Source organism: Vipera ursinii, assembly GCF_947247035.1.
Source record: "Vipera ursinii genome assembly, chromosome: 1".
Taxonomy (NCBI): Eukaryota; Metazoa; Chordata; class Lepidosauria; order Squamata; family Viperidae; genus Vipera; species Vipera ursinii.
This window is the reverse complement of record NC_139512.1, coordinates 354,809,111-354,828,334: the sequence shown is the minus strand read 5'-3', so window position 1 is coordinate 354,828,334 and position 19,224 is coordinate 354,809,111. Positions and strand designations below refer to the sequence as shown.

Genomic DNA, 19,224 nt, shown 5'->3' with positions numbered 1-19,224 from the left:
CTCCTGGTTTATGACACTTCCGGGTTGAAAGGATAAGAATACGATAGAACAGAACAGAACAGAACAGAATAGAATACAAAAATAGAACAGAATAATAGAATAGAATAAGAATAAAGTAGAGTAGAGTAGAGTAGAGTAGAGTAGAATAGAATAGAATAATGAAAGAATGGAATAAGAATAAGAATAAGAATAAGAATAAGAATAAGAATAAGAATAGAATAGAATAGAATAGAATAGAATAGAATAGAATAGAATAGAATAGAATAGAATAGAATAGAATAGAATAGAATAGAATAGAATAGAATAGAATAGTTGGAAGTGACCTTGGAGGTCATCTAGTCCAACCTCCTGCTCAGGCAGGAGACCCTATCCCATTTCAGACAAATGGCTGTCCAGTCTCTTCTTAAAAACTTCCAGTGTTGGAGCATTCACAGCTTCTGGAGGCAGGCTGTTCCCCTGATTAAGATTTAGCCAGTGACATCACCATTGCCTGAGGGATGCCCTTAGGGGCTCTTTCATGTCCCTGTTAAAGAGCTGGAGCGAGTGACAGGAGCTCACCCCGCCAGGCAGCAGCACACAGTTCTCGTGCCTGGCTGAGGAATTCTGAGAGTTGAAGTCCGCAAGCCATAAAAGGGCCAAGTTTGAAGACCTGTGTGTTAAGCCATCAATCTGTGAGCCTTGGTGGAGCAGTGGGCTAATGCCTCCTTAAGTAACCCCAGCTGCCTGCAATTAGTGCAGGTTCGAGTCCCACCAGGCTCAAGGTTGACTCAGCCTTCCATCCTTCCGAGGTAGGTAAAATGAGGACCCAGATTGTTGGGGGCAATTAAGCTGACTTTGTAATAATGCCGCTTGGGTGTGTGTGTGTGAAAGCCCTAATAAGCAGGCATATACATAGAATGAAGGCTACTTCTAAGCTTGTAAGCCGCCCTGAGTCTTCGGAGAATGGAATTAAAATAAAAAAAATTAAAAAAAAATCTTTTTCTCTGCCTTTAAGGCCGTAAAAAACAACAACACACCACTTAAAATACTAACTGTGAATGGGAGGCTTGAGGAAAGCTGTTATGTGACGATGAGGTTCCCCAATTCTATCTGAATGCATCAAATCACTAGCTCTCATTAACATATAGGTGCTTTTCCAGGAGGCAGCTGGACTTTCTTGTTTTTCCTTCGAAGATGTTTCTCTTCTCCTCCAAGAAGCTTCTTCAGCTGTGACTGGATGGCGGGGAACGGAAGGATTTATATTCCTTGCAGACCGCCGGTCATTTGCATCCTTTTAGAGTGTCGTTGAGGCCACTTGGAAGTTTGTCTTGTGTCCTCAGGGTCACCTGAGTGGTGCAAATGGGTGTGGAGCCATCTTGAAATCGCTGAAAGGACTGTGTGGTAGACTGGAGATGGATGATGTCTCCTGTCCCTCCGTCTCTGTTGAGGGAGGGCTGTCCAGTTTTGACCTAGATGGCCTCTTTGACCCCTCTTTCAAACCAGTGGTCCACCCTGCGTATAATGTGGACTTTGCTGTCTTTAAAACAGCGGCCTTTGTCTTTTAAAGGCAGGTGGACGGCTGAATCTTGTCCTGATGGGTTTGTTCTCCTATATCTCCAATAAACCTCCAAGTGGCCTCAACGACTCTCAGAAAGAATGCAAATGACCAGCTGTCTGCGAGGAGTATAAATCCTTCCGTTCTCCACCATCCAGTCAGAGCTGAAGAAGCTTCTTGAGACACAAAATGTCTTCAAAGAAGACACAAGAAAGTCCAGTTGCCTCCTGAAACAAGCCCCTTTGGGATTTTTATTTATTTTGAAGGGATTGGTCAAACTGGGCGCACAAGAGTTGCTTTGGGATCCTGTTTTATTGGGGGAAATCCGTATAGAAAATACAGAAGGCCATAATATAATTATGCTTTGACCAACTGATCTTACCCTGGCCTTAACGTGGCTCTGGAAGTCATTGACTCAATATTTCCTATTCTGAGCAAATCCCCAAAGCCTTAGTTTTTGCCTGCAGCAGAAGTTATTTTGGATGGCTTTGATCACAGCAAAGCTGGTAGACTTTCCCTTTAATAGAAAAATTGAACAAAAATAACCGCTCGTGTGAACAGTACTGATTTGGCACATATCCACTGATGGTCTGGTTTTTTCCCCCCTTAAGTCATTAAATTAGGACTGGTTTCAAAATGATTTTCCCCGGGGCTATGAGGATATAACAAGTCAGAAGTGCACATCGGTGTTTCAAACAGCTTGGTAAAATCTATTGCTCATACTGGCTTCAAAAATATATATTAAAAAATACGCTTAGCAACTGTTGGAAATGTAGAAAAAAACCAGGCACATACTATCATCTTTGGTGGACATGCCCTAAAGCAGACATGTCAAACACAAGGCCCGGGGCCCAGATCCGGCCCGCGAAGCTGTTTCATGTGGCCCGCGAAGCCATCCTGGAAACAGGGAGGGAATGGCCCCCACTGCCTTGGCCCTGGCCCAGAGACCCCCAGATCTGTCCCACTCCTGCCCAGGCCCCCATAGGCACCCTTGATGCGAACGATGTAGAGCTGGCCACGCCCACCCAGTAGGCCACACCCACCCTGGCCACGCCCACCCAGTAGGCCACGCCCACTCAGGCCATACCCACCCGGCCCCCTGAGGGCAACGGCAATGCTGATGCGGCCCTCAATGAAATTGAGTTTGACACCCCTGCCCTAAAGCCAAAACATTTTGGTCAAGAATACACATATGGTTAGAGAAAATGATTAAAAAACATATAGATTTTAAGCCAGAATTATTTTTGTTAGGTATAATTGTAGGAAATTATGAGAAAGAATGTATATATTTAATATTACATGTATTAACTGCAGCGAGAATTGTATTCGCTCAACAGTGGAAAAATGCATCATTACCAACGGAGGAAGAGTTAATAAAAAAAAATTCTAGATTGCGCAGAAATGGACAGGTTGACGTTGAAAATTAAAAGAGAAAGAAGACTCAGTATTCTTTAGAACATGGGATACTTCTTATCCATGGCTAGAAAAAACAAGGTAGAGAGAAAGGAACTTAATAGGTATTAGCAAGTTAAATATTGGAACCCAGACAATATGCTGCTGATAAAATATTAACAACTTGTGAATATAAAAAAATTATATATATACACACACACACACATATATATATATACACACACACACGTATACATATATATATACACACACACATATACATACACATACACACACACACACACACACACACACACACACACACACACACACACACGGCACAGGGAGTCCTCAACGTATGACCACAATTCAGCCCAAACCTTCCATTGCTGAGCGAGACAGTTGTTAAGTGAACTTTGCTCCATTTCACACCTTCTCTTGCCACGGTGGTTAAGTGAATCATTGCAATTGTTAAATTAGTAACACAGTCATTAAGTGAATCTGGCTTCCCCATTGATTTTCCTTATCGTAAGGCGAACAGATAACCCCGGGACACTGCAATCGTCATAAATACAAGTCAGTTGCCAAACATGAAGGCAGGACAAGAAGCAACGGGTGGAAACTAATCAAGGAGAGAAGTAACCTAGAACTCAGGAGGAATTTCCTGACAGTTAGAACAACTAACCAGTGGAACAACCTGCCACCAGAAGCTGTGAAAGCTCCAACGCTGGAGGTTTTGAAGAAGAGGCTGGACAGCCATTTGTCTGAAATGGTCTAGGGTTTCCTGCCTGAGCAGGGGGTTTGGACTAGATGACCTCCAAGGTCTCTCCCAATTTTTATTATTATTATAAAACTTTTATTCATAAAACATGAAACTCAGTCAACTGAACACTCAAACTGACTGGCACTAATGGTTGACATGGGTTGTTGCCAGCATCCTAGGTATCAACCAGGTATCTCCTTAAAATGTAGGATGTTCTGAGTAGTGCAGTTTTTTGTAGCTTTGCTGGAGTTATTGCAGGAGCAAATTATATTATTATTGTTGTTGTTATTATTATATCATCTAAATTTCGATCATGTCTTCATGGGGATGCTACAGCGGTCGTAAGTGTGAGAAATGGTCATAAGTCACTTTTTTCAGTGCCGCTGTAATTCTGAACGGTCATTAAACGAAGCGTCGTAAGTCGAGGACTACCTGTAACACAGAGAAGCTGGTTTTTGTTCCGTCCCTCCAGCTGTCGGCTTGGTTCCCCTTTCTCCGTGTCTCCCGGTGACGGTTCGTTCTGCTTTCTCTTCAGAGCTTGCGATGTGGCACCACAGGCGTTGTGACGTTCATCCGAGGGAGCATGTTGTACGTGGCCTGGCTGGGGGACTCCCAAGTGATGCTGGTGAAAAGGGGCCAAGCGGTAGAACTGATGAAGCCTCATAAACCGGATAGGGAGGTGAGTCCGCCCGAGGACTACAAAAACCCCTTGTAGAAAAGAAGGCCTGGCTGATGGCAGGCCGGCTTGTGCAGCGTCTTTGCCATTGCCAATTTGTATTTATCCTTTCCTGGATAAGGAAGGCTTCTCTCTGCTCACTCACTCACGCCCTGGTCATCTCCTGTTTGGACTACTGCAGTGCGATCTACGTGGGGCTACCCATGAAGATTATCGCGAAGCCTCCACTGGCACAGAATGGAGCCACAGAGGCAATTTTGGGCACCCAAAGAAGGGCACATTAACACCTTTGGTCCATGACCAATGCTGGGTGCCGGTCTGCTTCTGGGTCCAATTCAAGGGCTTGGTTATGAGCTTGGAAGCCCTATACGGCAAGGGGTCAGGCAGCTATGGAACCGTCTTCACCCCAGTACATCGGCCTGTCGCACCCAGTCAGGGAGCAAATGTACGTGGCGCATCCCATCAGTTACTTCTTACATTCTGACTGGCGGGGTCCAGGAAGAGAGCTGTCTCTGCCATTGCCCCCACCCTGTGGAACATTCTCCCCCCGCCCCCCAAAAGGTGAGGTAGCCCACCCACCACCACTTATTCCTGCCCTTCTGGAAAGGGGTAAAAACATGGCTGTGCGCACAGTAGAGCAGGCAGCCTCAGGGCTGGTGGGCGCCATGAAAGCCCTCTCCCTACCTTTCGATTAAAACAGTCTTTTTAGCATCCTTGCCTCTTTTTAACTTTTATGTACTGTGTTTATGTTGTAATATTTTATTGTACATGCCCCAGAATCCCCTCTGCGAGGGAGATGGGCAGTTCCCAAATGTGATAGTGATAGATAGATAGATAGATGGATAGATGAGGGAGGGAGGGAGGGAGGGAGAGAGGGAGAGAGAGAGAGAGAGAGAGAGAGAGAGAGAGAGAGTCAAAGTTGGAATTGCTAAGATGCTTGCTAATGTCTGTCGCTACTCAACTTGCCATAGAAACGGGGGAGGGAGAGAATATATGGATGAATGGAGATAGACAGACAGACTGACAGAAAGATAGATAAGTAGGTAGATGGTAGGTAGGTAGGTAGGTAGACATAAATGATAGCTAGACAGACAGATAATAGAGAGACAGAGATACATAGAGAAGATGAATAGATACAGATGATATACGGATAGAGATGAGATAGACAGAGAGACACAGAGAAAGATAGATAATAGGTAGATAGGTAGATGGTAGATAGACATAGATAATACAGACAGAGATACATAGAGATGATGGATAGATACAGATGATATTTGGGTAGAGATGAGATAGATAGATAGATAGATAGATAGATAGATGATAGATAGATAGATAGATAGATAGATAGATAGATAGATGATAGATAGATGATAGATAGATAGATAGATAGATAGATAGATAGATAGATAGATAGATAGATAGACACACAGACAGACACACAGACACACAGACAGACACACAGATAGAAAGGTAGATTATACTGTAGGTAGGTAGATGATAGACATAGATAACACAGATACATAGAGATGATGGATAGATACAGATGATATATGGATGGATAGAGATGATAGACAGACAGACAGACAGACAGACAGACAGACAGATAGATAGATAGATAGATAGATAGATAATGGATGGATGATGGTTGATAGATATAGAGAACAGCATGGCCTAGTGGTGAAGACACCTCCCAATCGGAGGGTGGAGAATTTAATCCTAGGTAGCAGATTTTCTCTCCTAGGGTTGCAAAGAAAAAAAAATCTGCTGCAAACTCTGCCTGGTGTCAGGAAGGACAGCCAGCCAGTAAACGCCCAGCTCCATCCAGTCGTCCAACTCTCCCTTGAATTAAGGGATTACAGGGTCATAAAAAGGGAGTATTTTTTTTAAAAAAGAGACATATATGGATAATTCATTTTTATGGTTTGAGATGAAAACTGAGGAAATATGTGTACTGTAAACGTTATTTAGACAAATTCCAGCACAGCAGGAAGTTCAACCAATTGGTGATTTGTCTTCTGCTTTACAGGATGAGAAGAAGCGCATTGAGGCCCTTGGAGGCTGTGTGGTCTGGTTTGGAGCGTGGCGAGTCAACGGAAGTCTGTCTGTCTCCCGAGCCATTGGTAGGAAAGGAAAAATGCTACACTTTGTAATCCTTTACAGTTGTTAATGTGGACTGCTGATAGGCAGGAAATGCTGCAGCCAGAGTGGGCAAATTGAATGAAAATGTCTACTCAGTACGAGTATTGATTGGAACAAAGCCAAGTGAAGCATCAGAAAGTGCTAAGAGAAGGGATTAAAGGCAAAACACAGGGATGGTTTTTGATGCTGTCATTTTTAACAGAAGAACAGAGTTGGAAGGAAACCTTGGAGGTCTTCTAGTAGTTCAACCCCCTGCTCAGGCAGGAGACCCCATAGCAATCTTTACAAACAGTCGTTCAACCTCTTCTTAAAAGCCTCCAGTCTTGAAGTCCACAAGTCATAAAACCTGTGGACTTCAACTGACAGAATTCCTCAGCCAGGTATGCTGGTTCAGGAATTCCGGGAGTTGAACTCCACAAACCATAAAAGGGCCAAGTTTGAAGACCCCGGTCTAGATTGTCTCTATAACAGGGATCTTCAAACTTGGCCCTTTTATGACTTGTGGACTTCAACTCCCAGAATTCCTCAGCCAGGAGTTGAAGTCCACAAGCCATAAAAGGGCCACATTTGAAGACCCTTGGTGTAACAGTTATGTGTCAGAAGCCTAAATCTCTCTCTATTTTTTTTAACCCATTCCAGGTGATGCAGAGCACAAGCCATATATCTGTGGAGACGCAGATTCTGCCTCCACGGCGCTGGATGGATCGGAAGACTACCTCATTCTAGCCTGCGACGGCTTCTACGACACGGTGAATCCCGACGAGGCGGTGAAGGTGGTGGCGGACCACCTGAAGGAGAACAATGGGGACAGCAGCATGGTGGCCCACAAGTTGGTGGCTTCAGCGCGAGACGCTGGCTCCAGCGACAACATCACCGTCATTGTGGTCTTCCTCAGGGACATGACCGCTGCTGTCAGCCTCGACGAGGACTCCGAGTGGACCGAGAACTCTTTCCAAGGCGGGCAAGAGGACAGTGGGGACGACAAAGAGAACCAAGGGGATTGCAAGAGACAGTGGCCTCAGCACCAAGTCTCGGCGCCCGCCGACCTTGGCTACGACGGCCGAGTGGATTCCTTCACGGACCGAACTACCTTGAGCGCCGGTTCCCCCGTCAACGTCATCGAAGATCCGGCCTGCCTGGACCTGAGGAAAACGGAAGCTGGCAAACTCCACAGTGCCAAGCGCCTCTCCGCGGATCAAGTCTTCAGTGCCGGTGTGCCGAAGAGGGCAATTTTGAGTCAAGGCGTCTTGGCCGACGGCAAGAGAGCAGAGGGCGCTTCGCCCGAGGGGCGCAACCCTCTCCGGGGCCCTGTGAACTTGGGCTGTCCCTGCCCAGGAGAGCGCGACGTGGTGCCGGCGGAGGCCCCGATCTCCGCCGGGCCTGAAGGCGAGTGGTTCAAGTCGTGGGGAAGACAAGCTTCCATTTTCTCTCATTTTCATTTCTGCGACGTGAAGCGATGGCAACGGTTAGCCAGACTGAAGCCGAAGCTCCACGGGCTTCTCTTTGAGCAGAGGCCCCTTTTCTGCCCAGAAAGCTTAACCCTCTGCTCACCCAACCACCTAAACGGCCGTAGGAACAAGTTCCTAAGAAGCCGTCCTGGGCAAGCGTCCCTTGGCTGCCATCAGGGTCATGGCGAGAGCATTTTGTTGATGCTAAGGCCAAGTCCTTGTATACCAGACCCGTGGCTGCTGTGGAGTTGTAAAAAATAACATGTTTCCTCCTTTGTATTTTCTTTTCTTCTTCTTCTTCAATAGTCTAGACATTCACAGAATTAGAAGTAATGAAAAGAGCGCGTTTCAGAATCAGGGTACCGCAGAAGGCTCGACTCGTGTAAATACCTCCTAAGGAATCAGTGTTTGTCTCCAAAATCGGGGGGGGAAAAAACCCACACAAAACCAACCAACCAAGAAGGATTGGCACAAACCAGTCTCCCTAGCAATTTCCTGGACACATTCAATCTCTCTCTCTCTCATGTACAAACACACACACGCGGATCACGTATGCACTCTTGTGTAGTAGCTTCATTTCTTCACGGGGACTGGATATTCTTATGGACTCGCCAGACAAGACAGGAAAGTGCCATAAAAAAGAAAAGAAAAGAATTTGCAAAAAAAAAGAGAGAGAGAGAGAAAAAGAGAGGGCTATGGAGCAATATTTTCAGAAAGACCTTGTAGACCCCATCGGGTTGTTTTTTTTTTCCTGTTTTGTTTCGTTTTTGTAAGTGGAGGAGAGGAGGAAGTAGGGAAGGCGTGAAGAAATCCTTGGGGACTTGGGCTTCTTTTAATCCGGAAGAGCAAAAATACGTTTTTATCAGGTCGTTTTTTGCAGGTCTGTTGTTTAAAAGCCATAATGGGAGGTTTAATCTAGCACCTGGGCCCTCCCAACCCTTCAGATGCAGTTTGAGAGATTTATTTGATCTTTTTTAAAAATAAATAAATAAATAAATTCCTCCTCCGTGGAGAAGATGGGGCAAGGGGAAGCAACGCCGTGTCAAGTTTTTGTAGGTTTTTTTTTGTTCGTTTTTGAAAAGATAAATTTCCTGCAGCTAAAATTGAAACGATACTCAAATCACAAGTTAACTTGTTTGGGGCTTTGGGGGAGGGAGGTATTATTTAAGGACAATTTAGCCTTTTAAACGGGGGGGGGGACCCCAAAGCCCGTAATTTGGGAGAAGGGCGGTATACAAATAAAATTATTATTATTATTAATAATAATAATGCTTAAACGGCTTAAGATTCATCATCACTTGTGGCTTATTCCTGCCACTGCGCTCTCCTTCCCAAATGCTTTTTTTTATCTCAGGTGTCAAACTGATGTAAAAAATCAGTTCAGATACAATTCACACTGTCCTATGAAAAACTCATTTAAACCGCCAGTTTGTCATCAGTTCTGCTTTCCCAGGTAAGAGGTTGTGATTATTATTTTTTTTAAAAGGAATAATCGCGTGTCGGAGACGTTTTTGCTCCAGTTGCTTGGAGCACCTGCATGTTCAAACGAAGAGGCTGTAAGAATAGGAAAGGAAGCTACTAGGGATGTCCAGAGCAGTTGGGAACGCAATCAGATGAAGAAATAAAAGTGTGAACGTGGCCATCTCCTCTACCAACGTTAGAAAAACTATGTCAAAGCTTGGGAGATTTAAATTGCCCAGTTCAGGGTGAGAATCTTGAGGATTGACTTCCATTTTTTATTTTAATCCTGACGAGTAAACTATTCTTGAAACAAAGCACTAACTTTCATATAAGCTAGGTAGCTGGGATGTAACGGCGTCACGTAAAAAAGCCACAGAAGACTTCTTTCAGGTGCTTAAAAACTTAAAACACTCGGCCCGCCACTTACACCACCTTAAAAAACCTCACCCAAATTTCACAATATTCTGATCAGTAAAACTAACCAATGCACTCTGCCATTTGTGCAAATTTAAATTCTTACAGAAAATTTGAGATTACAAATGATTAGAGAATGCTTCTGAACTTTGATTTGTGGTCTGATGATATTTTTTTAAATATATATATATATATTCCAGGTAGTCCTTAACAAGGCACCCTTTAGAGCAGGGGTCCTTAACCTTAGCAACTTTAAAAAAACAGAGATATTTAGGCTTCTGACACATAACCGTTAAGCCAGGGGTCTTCAAACTTGGCCCTTTTATGACTTGTGGACTTCAACTCCCAGAATTCCTCAGCCAGGCTGGCTGAGGAATTCTGGGAGTTGAAGTCCACAAGTCATAAAAGGGCCAAGTTTGAAGACCCCTGCTTTAGAGGTTTTTGGAACTACAACCCTCAAAATCCAGACATCCTAACTGGAAATCCTGAAGGATGCCATATCTGGAAATAATTCTATAGAGCCGCGTTTGTCAACCTCAAAGGTGGGGACTTCCAACTCGCGGCCGTTCTGGGAGTTGAAGTCCACGCCTCAGGAAGCTGCCAAGGTTGAGAAGCATTGCATTTTGAGCATGTTCCTCAACCTGAGCAACTTTTAAGATGGGTGGACTTCAACTCCCAGAATGCCCCAGCCAGCCAGTCATGCTGGCTGGGGAATTCTGAGAGTTGAAGTCCACTGCCCTAGAGGAAATAGTCGTTTTATGCCATGAAAGGAGATTGAAAGCCTTCCCTTTAGGCATATTGATGGGAGAGGAGAGCCATTTGCTTGCCTTTGACCAGCTTAGGTGTTCGAGTTACGTAGTGTTTTGCCAGGAGATTAAACTAGAGCAATCTGTGGTACCTTGTCTGAAAAACCTTCCAGATCATTTGAGGCGAGATGGATCCAATTGCTGTCTTTGACAGTGCAATTCTCTGAAGTCTTGTCCCAAGTTCGTAGGTGCTGCAGGGGTTGGATGCCCTTCCCAAAATGCAGGTGTCATTGGAAAGTACTGGCTGTGGAGCATGCTCTCTCTGGTGTTTACAAAGTTAACTTCATGCCTGTGGATTGATAAGATGGATTACCTGCTGCTCGCCATGTTTGACTCGGCTGGAACCAGCCGGTCAATGGATTCCCACTGTGGTCCAGTACAAAAATATTGTCAGGAGTAGAAAAATGTCCCATTTCTTTCATCTCATAGTGATAAAAGTGTGTATAGAGTCCATTTGTGAGGCAATTTTTTTTACAAACGTGGTATATAATACATATTTTAAAAGTAGTTGTTCCTGATCCGGTACGTGCTGCTTGATTCTATGACACTAGGCATAAGAGGAGGGGGGGGGAAGAAAAAAGCAAAAAAAAAGCAAAAAAAAAGAAGCAGTGCTTTGTGACATGCTGTGTTTTTTTTTCTTCATGCCACTGGTAAAATAGGAAGTAGTTCTCTTTCAGTTAAAACTCCTGTGCCCTCATTTGCTGCTTGCTGACGTAAGCAATAAGCTCCTTTTAAATTAACGATAATCTTAATGTTCTGTATCTTGTGTTTTGATCCTTTTAGCTGGTGAAAAAATATACAAACACAAAAATATAGGTATTTATAACTGTGTTAATGTTAGTTGTCTGTAAAGTGTTTGGTAAATCTGTGTATTTAAATAGTGGTTGATATTTGCATACTGAAATCTTTCCAATAAAGATCTGGAGTATCCCTCAAGTTCACACAAGCTGCATCCAGTGTGTAAGAAACACAGAAGCAGGAGCAATTGGTAAGAAGGGAGAGACGCTGCCCAGAGGCCGATTGGTGAATTTATCCACTGTGACTTTCAAAGGGATTCCTTTAATCCCCCTCCGATAGAAACTCTAGAATTAAAATAAATTCCTTCTGCAGCAAGGAGTAGAATACAGGTAGTCCTCGACTTACGACCACCATCGGGACCAGAATTCCCATTGCTAAGCGAGGCAGTCGGTTTAGTAAGTCGCGCCCAATTTTCTGCCCTCCTCCTCTGGCCGTGGTTGTTAGGTTAAATCAGTTGTTAAGTGAATCACAAGGTTGTTAAGCAAACAGAGCTTTTCCCCACTGACTTTGCTGGTCGGGAAACCAGACGTGAACATTGGAAATGGCAGTCGTGCGTCTGGTCGGGAGGCTGCGACCGTCGCAAACGCATGCTGGCTGCCAAGCGCCCAAACTTGGATCCTGTGAGCTTAGGGATGCTGCAAAAGCCGTTTTAACTTGAGAGGACCGGTTGCAGTGCCGCTGTAACTTCGAACGGTCGCTAAACAAATTGGTTCTAAGCTGAGGGCTACCTGTAGCATTTATGCTGAGGCTATTGATCCACTTCAGCTGCCCTTGCAGTTGGCACCGAAGGAAGATAGAATATACCCTCAGTCAACTCTTTAGCACTTTGGAACCGACTCCCAACGTCCACACACTTCCTGGAAAAGCACAATCTGGTGGTTTCCCCCTGCTAAGCAAATTAGGGATGCCCACAAAAGCGAGCGAGGAAAGATATTCTCCCTTTGGCACCTCACCTGGATCAAAGACCACATCCTTAAGAGCAAGAGTACTCGAGACAGCCTGTTAACCCTCCCCTGCTTCCATATAAATAATGTTCAAATTGGAGCCCTTAGATTCATAAAGTAGCCCTGTCTTTTATTTGTCCTGTGTTTACAGTACTCCATCGTTGTACATTTTTGAAGAACAGTGAAGCCAAGAAAAAACAGCTATGCAGTGTGAGTTCAGTGCGACCACCGAAAATTAATAGTTCAAGGGACCCTTCTTCTTGCCTAGGATCGTGAGGTTAATTAAGAATCTTGACAACTGGACCTCTTTCCAAGAGTCGGCTTGTTCAGCTCCAGAGTGAAAAGAGCCACAAAAACCAGGCCGCCGCTGACGGTTCTCATGCCTGTTGACAAGGCCTGATCTCTCTTTATAATATAACCTCTAGAAGTAAGACTAACTATTAGCCACCAGTATTATACACATTGAAGTATTGTGCAAATGTCAAAATTTGGTTTTGACGGGATAAAACGTTTTAACAATCCCTACTTTTGGAAAGAAGAGAAAAAAAAAGATTAAACGACATTCATTGTTATTACTAAAACGTTAGGCCTGTGCATTCTTGAGAATGTCAAGTATATTACAGAGCTATTGAAAACTAACTTGTGTTGTCCTTAAAACTAACGAAGTAGCTCGGTTTTAGTAGAAATGATTTAGTAACACGTTGGGACCGGTTGAAAATTTTATTCCAGTAACTTAAATGACTTTCGTAGGAATCGTGTATTAGCCATATTTTATTTATTAAAACTGTTTGCAAAAGACTATGTTCAACCTCGACCAGTACCTTAATAAAACAACAAATCCTAACTCTTCTGTCTACTTTTTTTAATAACACAAAATCTTAAGTTTCTCTCATTTCATAGGCAGTTAAGCTACCACCTGATTTTCTACTACTAACTGCAGAGATTTCAAAGCGTCGTGTTGCAAAAACGGCAGTAACCCCAGAGAGGAGAGACCCAAGAGTACTTTTTCAAAGGCAACTGGATTTTATTTTTTCTTGAAGACGTTTCGTTACACATCCAAGAAGCTTCTTCGGTTCTGACTGAAGAACTGAAAAACATCTTAGATGAGCAGCGAAATGTCTTCAAGGAAAAATAAAAAGTCCAATTGTCTTTCGCAAAAGCGCCTTCGGGACAACCATGACCTGGATGACTGAAAATCTCCACAGACTACTTCGGCCCCAGAAAAAGCAAAAATTAAGAAGGGGGGTGGGGGAGAAATCCCATCTACCCCGGGGAACACATTTATTTGATTTATATCTTGTATTTCCTCTAGGTTAGAGGAAAAGTATGTAGTGATATCTTCCCAGATTCTGCTTCTCGAGAACTTTTCCAGAACCGTGTGCTGTTATGTTGGTTTAAAATTATTCTGCATTTCAGAGCTGAGGAGAAACCAGATTCCAATTCTCCAGTCGCAGTTCATTATTTAACCATCACTCGATACAGGCTTTCAGTGAAATTAAAAGGACATCAGCTGGTAGGAGACAAACAATGTAAGTGGAAAATGGGGAAGAGATCCAAAGTTTAAAAGCCTACAGAGACCTATCTTAAAGTGTCTGAATAAATCATTTTTCCCGGTTGTCCTACTTTAAAATATCACCAGGAATGAAAGCGACAGCTACCTATAAAAAAATCAGTGGATATAACTGTGGTTAGATGCTGATGTGTCCATTTCAAAAAACTGTGATGCAACAGCAAAACGAATTTTGGTTTTTCTTAAGTAGTCCTTCTCAAGTCTGTCTTAATTACAAAAAAAAAATCTCCAAATCAGTTTGAGGGCTAAAAAAAGGGGATTTCGTAGAATGCTGAGTCTAAACACTAAATCTTAATTTGAGTAATGACAGTTCCCAGAGGAAATAAAAATGCTTTTGACTGGACTAGCTACCTCCGCTCTTCGACTCAGATTTGTTTTTCAAACCCCCCCCCCCAAAAAGGGGTGGGTGGGGGTGGAATATTTGTTTTACTAAAATCTCTGAAGAAGATGGCTTGCTTACCCTGCTCAATGCTTAATTTCAGAGCAAGCACGGGACCGGGGATGCTCATTTGAGAGCGATGAGGGATTGAAACATTTCAGTTACAGCTCTGGACCCCGCCATTCCAAAACAAAGCTGCTTGGAAGTTTACTTAACACCAGCCTAGTTGTAACACCATGGTCATTCTCTACTGTAGTTACATAATTGTCACTAAGCATCAAATGCAACTACAGTGGTACCTCAGTACTCATCGTTAATTGGTTCCGGGAGGTGAGATGAGTACCGATTTCCCCCCCCCCAACAAGGAATAAGGTAGTGAGTCATAAGACAGCTGACAGCGACAGGTTGTAGCTTGTGCACTGAACATCAAACAGGATGAGTACCGGGACAAAACGTTTGCGTTCAAAAACCCATCAAAACCGATCACAAAAAAGCTCTAGAGGTGCTTTGCAAAGGCTGTTGATGCCGAATCGAGTAACGGTTTCTGGCGGGCCTCCTTAAGCATGTCAACGGTCCAAGCGCAGTCAATTCCACGTTCATTTTATTAATTAAAAGTGTGCAAACCATTTTTCGCCTGGATTTTTACAGTTTTTAAACACTCCATTTACAAATGGGTATTTCCGCTTAAGGTATGACATTATTCAGGAGAAGATAAATACACCAGGATACACGAAGTAATATGCATATGGTTATAAACATGCTTTTAAGGGATCAGCCAAATTAAGCTTAAAATCAGAACATCTTCAGTAGCTCGAATGCAATGCAGAAAAGGCTATTTTCAACTGGCCAGTATTGGACTAATTCAGAGAGAGAGAGAGAGAGAGAGAGGGAAAACTCCTCTTGGGAAACATTTAAATAGCTTAAGACAACAATGCATACCGTTAAAATAAATTTCAGCAGGAAAACATCCTTTCTTCGTCCCCTTAAACTCTGCCACATCACTGAGAGATACAAGCTAAGGTAAAAGTACTTTTTGGAGGTAGGTCAGGCGCAGGCTTCTGTTAAATGGGAGTGAAAAACTAGCACATCTAGAATTTTCAGAGACAGGAAAAATCTGTGTAAGGCATTTCCATAAAATGTGGGGCAGTGCCGTTCCCGGGAAGCGAGCTACCAAATGCTAATCCAACTTCAGACAGCTCGCATCATTAAAAAGCTCTTATCTGAGACCAAACAGAAGAAACAAATTGGCATAATTTCTTATCAGAAGCAGCCTGTGTCAATAAAACCGAGGAAGAATGAAGACAGGTTAAAGAAGAAATCAGTAGTCTTTAAAACGGATTGGCACCATAAGAGTTTTGTACTTTTGCATTTTGAGAGGGTACTCTTAAAATTAGACGGAGCCCACAGACTACGTGGGGAGTGCGGGTTTTCCCCCCCCCCCCTAAGCGGAGGTTTTTTAAGCATCCACTGAACTTAAGGAGTCCACTTTTGTTTCCCAAATGGAAATAGGGACTCGTTGACTGGAGGGGGCCTCTAAAAAAGCTACAACAGAGGGTGGCGTGGTTTTAAATGAACTCAGCATCAGAGTGACCCACAAAAAGAAAGGCGAAAGCTAAAGAAGGACGAATGCGCCTTTCCACCTTTGGAAACAGATCTGAAGAGCAAACGATTCAGTAGTAGGATTTCACTGATCTTCTTGGAGGGAGGATAGCAGGAAAAAAAAAACCCACACACACGAGAGGTCTCCAAGGTACACTGAAGTTGTCTTACTTGATCGTTGATGTCATCTTCGGATGGAATCAGCTTTCAGGATATGAGGAAGAGCAACAGAAACTCGCAGGCCTCCAGATGCTGGTATTGGGACAGGCAGTTCCTTTGCAAACTGTTTGGGTTTCAAAGCGGCAATCTGCATAAAAGTTTAGCTGGAAGGACTCCGCATTACCTCACGCTGTCCTTCCCTGTGTCGAAGGGCAGATCTTCAGGGCCTAGTTGGTCACCCTCAGGGAAGAGCACGCATAATTCTGAGGCTGCAAAGACAAAAAGTTTATGGTGAAGAACTCCTGATTGGATGTGACAGAAGTGTTCAGCTGCGGGCCACCGCGCACTCACAAAAAGAAGAAGCCAGGTGACCCTGGTTTTTAATCATCCACCTCTGTGGTGGCGAACCTGTGGCACGTGTGCCACAGGTGGCACGCAGAGCCCTTTCTGTGAGCACGCACGTGGCTGCCCCAGTCCTAGGCCTTCAGCTGGGTTTTATAAAACCTTTTCACTTTGGGCCTCCGCCGCTGTGTGCAAAAAATAAAAAATTAAAAAAAAAATCAATCAATTTCACTTTCTCAGGGTCTTGCGGAAGAACAGGGTAGAACAACGGCTAGGTAAAGGTAAAGGTAAAGGTTCCCCCGCACATGCGTGCTAGTCGTTTCCGACTCTAGGGGCAGGTGCTCATCTCCGTTTCAAAGCCGAAGAGCCAGCGCTTGTCCGAGGACGTCTCCGTGGTCATGTGGCCGGCATGACTAGACGCCAAAGGCGCACGGAACGCTGTTACCTTCCCACCGTAGTGCTCCCTATTTTTCTACTTGCATTTTTACGTGCTTTCGAACTGCTAGGTTGGCAGAAGCTGGGACGAGTAACAGGCGCTCCACTCTGTTACACGGCAGTCGGGATTCGACCCGCCAAACTGCCGACCTTCTGATCGACAAGCTCAGCTTCCTAACCCACTGAGCCACCGCGTCCGACAAATGAAACAATGGTCTCTGCAGATGCACCTTCTTACCGTCATTCGAAGGCTGAGTCTGGAACGCCTGGTTGTAGACCTCTGGAGTGCCACAGGGGGTCTCAGGCTCTTCCTGTTCGTCGTTCTCGGTGTCACACTCGATGTCGCTGTCACTGCTCATGCCTGGCAAGAGGTGAAGACCAGCTGTACCAGGAAAGGAGTAAAACCAACTGCTCAGCACTCACACATTACCTGCCCCCCAAAAAAAGAAAAAAAGAGGCTAAAGCAGGAGTCTTCCAACTTGGCCCTTTTATGACTTGTGGACTTCAACTCCCAGAATTCCTCAGCCAGGCACGCGTGCCTGGCTGAGGAATTCTGGGAGTTGAAGTCCACAAGTCATAAAAGGGCCAAGTTGGAAGACCCCTGGGCTAAAGGATCTCCTTACTTCTGTTGGATCTACAGAAAGGCTTCCTAGTAGGTATGGACAAGGCAAGTACAGCTCTGGAAAACACGTGCAGGCAGTCCACAACCTAGCGTTTTTCCTTTGGCGCCCGTTCGAAACCACAACGGCGCTGGAAAAAAGGGACGCGATCGTTTTTTCACAGGACCGCCGCAACATCCCCATGGTCCACATGATCAGAATTTAGACCCTTGGCCACTGGCAGGTATTTATGGTGGCTGCGGTGCCCCGGGGTCACGTGATCCCCTTTTCGCGACCTTCCGACAAGCGAAGCCAAGGAAGGAGCCTGATTTGCTTTACAGCCGTGTCGCTAACTGAACAACTGCAGCGGATTCGCTTAACTACTGTGGCAAGATAGGTCGTAAAACGGGGCAAAACCCGCTCAACAACGGTCTTGCCTGGCAGTAGAAATTTTGGGGCTGAGTTGTGGTTTGTAAGTCAAGGACCATTGGTAACGGCAATGGAGTGTGTTACGATCCGCCAAACACTAGCTATAACACTTAGACTTATATACCGCTTCGCAGTGCTTCACAACCCTCTCTAAGCGGTTTACAGAGTCAACCTATTTGCCCCCAACAATCTGGGTCCTCGTTTTACCGACCTCGGAAGGACGGAAGGCTGAGTCAGCCTTGAGCCGGTCAGGATCGAACTCCTGGCAGTGGGCAGAGTCAGCCAGCAACACTGCACTTTAATCATTGCACGACCATGGCAAAAAAGGAAGGAAGGAAGGAAGGAAGGAAGGAAGGAAGGAAGGAAGGAAGGAAGGAAGGAAGGAAGGAAGGAAGGAAGGAAGGAAGGAGAAAAGGGAGGGAGAGAAAGAAGGAAAGAGGGAAGGAGAAAAGGGAGGGAGAGAAAGAAGGACAGGATGGAAGAAAGCAATGGTAATAGCACTCAGACTTATATAATGCTTCCCAGTGCTTTGCAGCCCTCTTTAAGTGATTTACAGAATCAGCTTCTTGCCCTCTAACAATCTGGGTCCTCATTTTACCAACCTTGGAAGGACGGAAGGCTGAGTCCGCCTTGAGCCGGTCAGGATCGAACTCCTGGCAGTGGGCAGTGAATTAGCCAGCAATACTGCACCCCTGCACCAACACGGCTCTTCCCCAAACCCAGTTTCTCCCTCCTTGAAACTCCAGGAAAGAGCCAACTAAATTTGCTGCCACCAAGCAGTTCGTTCCAGAGAAATGAATCCCCTTCTATCAGTAGCTGGGAGATTTCTTTCCCGGAATGAGAACTAGTGGTTCCTTATGAACTTAAATATATGTCATAGGCAGTACGCTCGGACTCACAATAGGAGATCGATAAAAAGAAAAAGAATTAGTGCACACAGGCTCTTCTCCAGTGAGTCCTTCCTTCTCATTAGGTGGCCAAAGTATCTGAGTTTCAGCTTCAGGATCTGGCCTTCTAAACAGCAGTCAGGGTTGATCTTCTCTAGGACTGACCGGTTTGATCGCCTTGCAGTCCAAGGGATTCGCAGGAGTCTTCTCCAGCACCACAGTTCAAAGGCCTCCATTCTTTGGCGCTCGGCCTTTCTTATAGTCCAACTTTCACTGCCATACATTGCAACTGGGAACACCACAGCCTTGACCATACGCACTTTTGTTGGCAGGGTGATGTCTCTGCTTTTTAGCGTGCTGTCTAGATTTGCCATGGCTTTCCTCCCCAGGAGCAAGCGTCTTTTAATTTCTTGGCTACAGTCCCCATCTGCGGTGATCTTGGAGCCCAGG

At 44.7% G+C, this 19,224-nt stretch overlaps 3 protein-coding genes across 10 annotated transcripts in view; 2 read left to right on the top strand and 1 right to left on the bottom strand.

Annotated features, from left to right (window-relative positions):
* Window positions 1-1,313, top strand: part of LOC310650870 (uncharacterized protein) — an 85,433-nt gene extending 84,120 nt beyond the window's left edge. The window contains exon 2 of the mRNA XM_083379668.1: window positions 884-1,313. The gene's annotated coding sequence lies outside the window, so the exon portion shown is untranslated. The remainder of the gene's footprint in view (window positions 1-883) is intronic.
* Window positions 1-9,182, top strand: part of PPM1E (protein phosphatase, Mg2+/Mn2+ dependent 1E) — a 118,498-nt gene extending 109,316 nt beyond the window's left edge. The window contains exons 6-8 of the mRNA XM_083379623.1: window positions 4,225-4,368; window positions 6,392-6,485; window positions 7,144-9,182. Coding sequence (XP_083235749.1) covers window positions 4,225-4,368; window positions 6,392-6,485; window positions 7,144-8,213 — 1,308 coding nt within the window. The 3' untranslated portion in view covers window positions 8,214-9,182. The remainder of the gene's footprint in view (window positions 1-4,224; window positions 4,369-6,391; window positions 6,486-7,143) is intronic.
* A 5,726-nt stretch (window positions 9,183-14,908) lies between these two features.
* Window positions 14,909-19,224, bottom strand: part of TRIM37 (tripartite motif containing 37) — a 63,946-nt gene continuing 59,630 nt past the window's right edge. For 4 of the 8 annotated variants that reach the window (XM_083379690.1, XM_083379692.1, XM_083379691.1 and 1 more), the window contains 2 exons: window positions 17,098-17,241; window positions 14,909-16,351 (listed from right to left, as the gene is read on the bottom strand). In XM_083379690.1, the coding sequence (XP_083235816.1) occupies window positions 16,263-16,351; window positions 17,098-17,241 (233 nt within the window). In that variant the 3' untranslated portion in view covers window positions 14,909-16,262. The remainder of the gene's footprint in view (window positions 16,352-17,097; window positions 17,242-19,224) is intronic. The other 4 variants (XM_083379694.1, XM_083379689.1, XR_014494460.1 and 1 more) reach the window with 3 other exon arrangements.